We start from the raw sequence: 5,944 nt of genomic DNA on the forward strand, positions 1-5,944 counted from the left end.
AGGGCCAGAAAAGCTCGTTTTCCCTATGATATCTGTCGACAGCCCACCTTCTTAAAAATCCTGTTTGTAAGCAACCTTTTATTTCACTTTGGCCATTGTTTAAAGGTCCCTGCTCTCCTTTGTAATTTACACAGGCATGCGAGCACTCAGACTTTTCCTGTGCCACCCGGCCTCCCTCCTACCCTTTCAAAAATGCCAAATATCCGTCAGCAGCATTGCCTCTGGTCTTGGGTGCAGACTTGAGGCTTCATCTGGCCTGGCGATACCCCTGCATGGGCCTGCTGTCACTCACGGACTCTCTGACACTGGTGTCCCTTGCGGGGACCAAAATAATATATCACTGTGTTTAGGGTAGGAAGTAGAGGCACTTTTTGTGTCGGAAAGTCATCTATGCCAGTGGAAGGGTGACAAAGTAAATCAGCTTGTCGCTTTTCTCACCCCACATCTTACATAAGTGTAAATGTGTGGCTATTCGAATTCTTAGTTCCACTAGTTGTCTGTGTTTAAGACGCTAGAGGGCGAGTTAGATAAAAGCTTTTAAAATTTGTAATGCATAAGGAAGGCATAATCAGCTCTTTATGAGGAGAATAGCCTGTGGTTCAGTTAATGCTATGTTATAATACTGTCTTTGTTGTTTTTTTGCAGAATACAAACAAAATAATGAAATCGAGCCTTAACCACTCTTTCAAAATGAAATGTGATTTTGATTGTATTCCTCTTCATGTTGGGTTTACACCACTGAAGTCTGTTGTGGAGAAAACAAGACTGGAACAATCCTGCCCCTTGAATTATGACGATGGCTTTTGTAAAAGCTGTGCTGAACAACATCAGAAAATACTCCTTACTGACTCATACCATGCAGCCACCAGAAACCTAGATCTTGAGGGTGAAGGCAGACCTGTGCATAACAAAGAAAACAAACAAGTAACTGAGAGACTTGATGAAGGTATCTATGAGGTGGAGGCACTGGAAAACAGTAAATTTAATGAGGACAGTGGTTATTCCTCTATGTTAGGTAATCAATACACTGATGCAGCAGAACATGAGGATAGTATACCTTTGGCTGGGAATCTCTGTGGCACACCAAAGCATTGTCTCGTGAAGAACCAAAGCCAAGCACAGTTTTCAAAGAAGACTTTGTTGCCAGTAATCCATTATGAAGAAATGATTTGCTCAACTTTGAAAAAAAATGGCAAAAGAAATCTCAAGTCTTGGGCTGCAGTAGACAAAATTGTTTTTAGGGGAAAAGTTGAACTTTGTAACCTGATTGGAAAGAAAATGGGATTAGATAGAATAGATATTCTTGCTGAACTCTTCCAAAAGAACCTGAAGCATATATTAGCAAACATTTTAAGGCATCTTGGTGAGATGGATTTAATAAAGTAAGTATATTTTCAATGGGAAAAAAAAAAAACTAGTCAGATATCTTAAGAATGTTTTAGTCATGGGGCTTGTGACATTTACTCAATGATTAGTATTATGTATTAATATATTAAAACATGAACTATCAACATAAACCACAATATATCTAGAGAACATGTTTTTTCCCTAGTAGACAAATTAAAGTCGGAAACTGTGAATGTATCCCATCTTCTACATGAAAGAAAAAGATTATTAAGAAAAACATAGTTATTCCCACTCTAGGTTTTTCTCATTTCCTGGGAGGTAACTGATATGCTTATAATCTTGTTCCAGTTTTGGCGAAGTCAGTACAACGTGGCAGAAGATTCTACAAGAAGATAAGTGGATTTTCGAAATGTACAGTCGAGCTGTGAAAAACCTTTCTGTAAGTTTCTGTGCTCATTAGATTGTTCAAGCCTTAAGCCAGCCGTGTCTTTCTGCTATTTTGGGATTCCTCCTAGCCTTAAGAGAGCACAGAAGAGTTTCTTAGGTTGAAAACATTGTCACTGGGGTGTCTGAGCTTGTCCTGTTAGGATGCCCTGACTCAAGTGTTGCTGCTAGTAGCTGCTTTGGAGCTTGACGAAGGTTGACAGAGAAGGTTTACCCAAGGAGAGATTGCAGGTGTCCTTCAGAGCTTCCACATGCCCTGTGTTACAGGGTAAAGAGCGAGTCAGCTCCAATGGTGCGCTGGGCAAGCCCTAGAGGTACTCAGCAGAGACTTGCTTACCTCAGCATCCCCGTTGATCCAGAATGGAGAGAGACTGAGAGGAAGCACTCGGCTGACTGTGGGACTCGTATTCTTTCCTTACACTTTCTAGCAACAACCTTTGAAGCGCAACATGTTGGCTACAGAAAACTGAAAAGCTTTCTGTGCTGTTGAGCTATTGCTAATGCCTGTTTATCCTATGAAATAAAAAATACAAGATCCAGCCACACTAGCATTGCACTTTACCAAGGCAGGACTCTTTTAAAATGCCAGGGCTGTGTTTCTTCCTTGAAAGATGGAGAGACAATGAAGCAAGGCTTAGGATCTGCCATGGAATAAGGTAGTCAACTAGTTTGAATTTTATGTAGTATTTTATGGTGCTAGCCTGTTGGGATGAAACAGTTGGACACTACCAAACATTCATCCCATGAAGTCTGATTTCCTCGCTGTATGCTTTTTTGAACCTGAACTGCAAACTTGGAAAACTGGTGGGAGGAGTTTACTTCTCAGAAAGAAAACCAAGCATCTCTGTTCACCGTAAAAAATTGGAAGTATTGTTTTGTGCTTTAAAGCATTGCAGTGACAAGGTCACATGCCCTGCCTAAATAATTATGTGTTAATATGAAAGTAAGTGGCATTAAGTAATAGAACATGGTTGGTTTTGATGTTTGATCTAGGAGTCTCTTCTATGCATTTATAACAGTAGCAACTAGAAAGCTGAAGTAAAATTAGTAGCGTACTACTTGGTACGACACTTTATTATTGAAAACTTAGGGTAGGATCAAAAATAAATTGACTTCTGTTAAAATGTCAGTTATCAAATAAGTCTTTGCTCAAATTTTATTCTTGTTTTTATTTTCATTAGAATAGCACTAAGGCATCGGAGCATGCTGCAACAAGGGAGTATGTTCTCTACAGAGCGGCTTTAGCTTCCATTCAGAAAGCAATCCCACCAGTCAACTTGAATAAAAAAGGCACCAGATCCAAAGCATCTAAAAATCACAGCAGGCTCATGGAGTTTTCTGAGGTAACTGGTGATTTCCTTTCTTCTTTAATTTCTCAGGTATTTTCTGGCATGTAGTCAGCTTGTAAAGATTATTTCTGAAAATGGTATCTCCAGTTTGAAGTGCTTATAACCCCTTTTAATATGGCTGCTGGATTTATGCTCACTGAGCCTATTTTAAGGCAATGTCAGAAACTAAATGGAAAATATTAACGCACTAAGATGTTCTACTTTTTTTTTTTTTTCCCTGGATGACTAAGTGCCCTCCATGGTATAGTGAGTTTTATTGGGCTTTTCTTTTTTTTCTTCTGCTTAAATTTTGGCTTGGATCAGATAAGAAAGTTCAGTTGTTTCCTCTGTTTTTCGGATAACCAATCCCACAAAAACTGTCAATTTTGCTTCAACACTTATGGGCAATTAAAAAAGAAAAAAAAAAAAGGGGGAACCAAAGACTAAATAAATAGTTTGTTGGATTTTTTTTTCTCCTTTTCTTTCTATGCTTTATTTCAGCTAATTATCTGACGTTAAAACGGCTTTTTTTTAACTACTTATTGGAAGCATGCCATATGTTTGGAGTTGTCAGCATCTGCTAACAACCTAAGTTTCCTTTCACCTCATTATTATTACCTTTCACCTCATAAGCTTTTTGGTCTGCATATAGGTGCAGGTCCACATTGCAAGTGTCTTACAGGACTTGAAAATGTGTATTGAAAGTTATTGTTTGTTAATAAGCAATACATTTTTCTAATTAGAAGAAGTTTTTTATACTCCAAAAGTTATGCTGTAAATGGGTGCAATAAGAGAAGACGATATAATCACACTTGAAATTATGATTGATCTGCTCTGATACTACTATATAGCACTTTATAGCTTTAGGAATCTGAAAGTTCAGCTGTGAAGTAGTAGTCTAATTTTTTTTCCTTTTTAAACATGTATATATGTCTTTATGCATATTTAAACTATAAAAACATTTCCTTTTAACAATTGGTATAAGGTGTTATGCAGATCTATAATTTTCTAATTCTGAATGATTTTGAAAGGTGAATGTTTTTGTCAAAAAAAATTCATTGGAGAGAAGTAGAAATTGCCTCTGGTGTCTCAGGCTGAGTGCCCCACAGCTGAGGTTTCTGGACACATTGCTCACTTTCAAAAAAATTAATGATTTTAATGGTATTCAGATTTATCTTCTTTTTTTTAAAATTAAAGTTAACTAAATCACAATCTCTGGGTGAGGTTTGGAGGATTTGGGAGGGCTGTTTTTTCTTACTGCTTTGCATTTAGTCCATCTGTTCTTTAAATTTAAAATTTAAAGCATTTTACATTGGCTACCTCTATTCCAGTCTCAAGCACCTGCAGTTATAGACTGATTATTCCTGTTCCATCTCCTTCAGAATTTGATACAACCAGAACTGGGCTAAATTTGTAATTTATCTCTGGAGTAGAAGTTCTAATATGTTTTGTGGCACTTAGATAACATCAGGGAATGTTTCAGGGGTGTGTTTACCCTCGACTTATGATTTTCTTTATATGCTTCTTCCAACAGGCTGCCAAGACATTGAAAAACACCGAAAGCCTTAAAGTCTGCCAACGCTGTGGCTCACCTGCAAAGTATGACGCCTACCTGCAAAGAGCGATGTGCAGTCGTGAAAGTTGTGGCTTTGACTTTTGCACAAAGTGCATGTGCAGCTACCACAGCTCCAGTGACTGTATGAGCAGCAAACCAGTGAAACCCAACTCGAAGCTCGGGCCGCTTCCTGGGACTAAGAAAAGTAAACAGAATCTACGGCGGTTGTGATCCATCCATCCCAATACAGATTATCAGATGTCCTATAAAAGAAAATCAAACAAGAAGATACTGTCTCTTATTCTATATTTAAAAAACCAAAAAGGTTATTTTATTATTCCTCTACTATTTGAGTGTGTTGACAAATATCCATTTCAGAAAAGTTCTCCTAAATCTATGCATTTAAAAGAAAAATCTGAGCATGGATTCTACAACACCTTAAATATTGACTTGACAATTTGTCTGTTGTGTTCCGGTCTTCAAAACACCCCACAATAATATTGAGCAAAACAAAAAAGTTTTGGCAAGTAGCCTTCCATGTGTAACCCTTGCAATTCTTGAATGCCAGAAGAGGAGAGTGTAAACTGTTTTATTTAACATTTCTCTTGTTTGAGTGTCTTTTAAAAGCATTTATAGTGAGAATGTCGTGAAGTGAGTGAAGTGTCTTTTAACATAAAATTATGAGGGGAGTCTAGATTTTACATTTTTCTTCTTTTTCCAAGGCTTTGCCTTAATTTTAAAATGTGAAGTTTCATAATACCATTTTCTCTGATGGTTTACCTTAATTGACTCTTAAATTCTTTCTCTTCACTCAGAAACTGTAGGTTTTCCTTGAACTGAGGGGATACCCCTTTCCAACTTAAAAAAAAAAAGTACTGTATCCTGACTATACTTCTAAAAAAAGCATTGTTTGCTATTTTTTTCCAAATAATAAGGTATTTTTTTAAGTATTTGTATATATTTGTAAATACTACTTTAAATATTATTCATGTTTGTCTTGTAAATGTGAAAATAAATTACTATTCTTAACAAGTTGGTTGGCAAATCTGGACTTTCTATTTATAATCTTAAAAAATTACTTTTCATGCTCATTTCTCAAGTTTTCCAGTGCTTTTTAAGTGTTGATTTAATAAAGGGCAGATCTGGTTTTGTGTAAAATGTACTGAATCTATTCTGCTGCCTTCCTGCAATGTACCTGAAGGTTCTTGGAAGTAGTTGCTGATGATCTCCGAACCAACATATTCAATGGGAAATTCTGAATGCTGAATTT

The 5,944-nt window shown here is 36.9% G+C and overlaps 1 protein-coding gene across 1 annotated transcript; it reads left to right on the forward strand.

The window, feature by feature from the left end:
• The first annotated feature begins 646 nt into the window (after positions 1-646).
• FBXO5 (F-box protein 5) lies at positions 647-4,905 on the forward strand. The gene is made up of 4 exons (XM_009872973.1): positions 647-1,382; positions 1,696-1,786; positions 2,973-3,134; positions 4,654-4,905. Exons 1-4 carry the CDS (start codon positions 661-663, stop codon positions 4,903-4,905), a joined length of 1,227 nt encoding a protein of 408 aa, XP_009871275.1. The 5' UTR covers positions 647-660.
• The last annotated feature ends 1,039 nt before the right edge of the window (positions 4,906-5,944 follow it).

Source organism: Apaloderma vittatum, unplaced genomic scaffold (genome assembly GCF_000703405.1).
Source record: "Apaloderma vittatum isolate BGI_N311 unplaced genomic scaffold, ASM70340v1 scaffold7387, whole genome shotgun sequence".
NCBI lineage: Eukaryota > Metazoa > Chordata > Aves > Trogoniformes > Trogonidae > Apaloderma > Apaloderma vittatum.

What these genes read in the sequence shown, in the direction of transcription:
- FBXO5 (XM_009872973.1), top strand. Translation starts at nt 661, where the DNA reads ATGAAATCGAGCCTTAACCACTCTTTCAAAATGAAATGTGATTTTGAT. An exon ending in GGTGAGATGGATTTAATAAA is followed by an intron (nt 1,383 to 1,695) that starts GTAAGTATATTT and finishes ATCTTGTTCCAG; the next exon opens with TTTTGGCGAAGTCAGTACAA. An exon ending in GGCTCATGGAGTTTTCTGAG is followed by an intron (nt 3,135 to 4,653) that starts GTAACTGGTGAT and finishes TTCTTCCAACAG; the next exon opens with GCTGCCAAGACATTGAAAAA.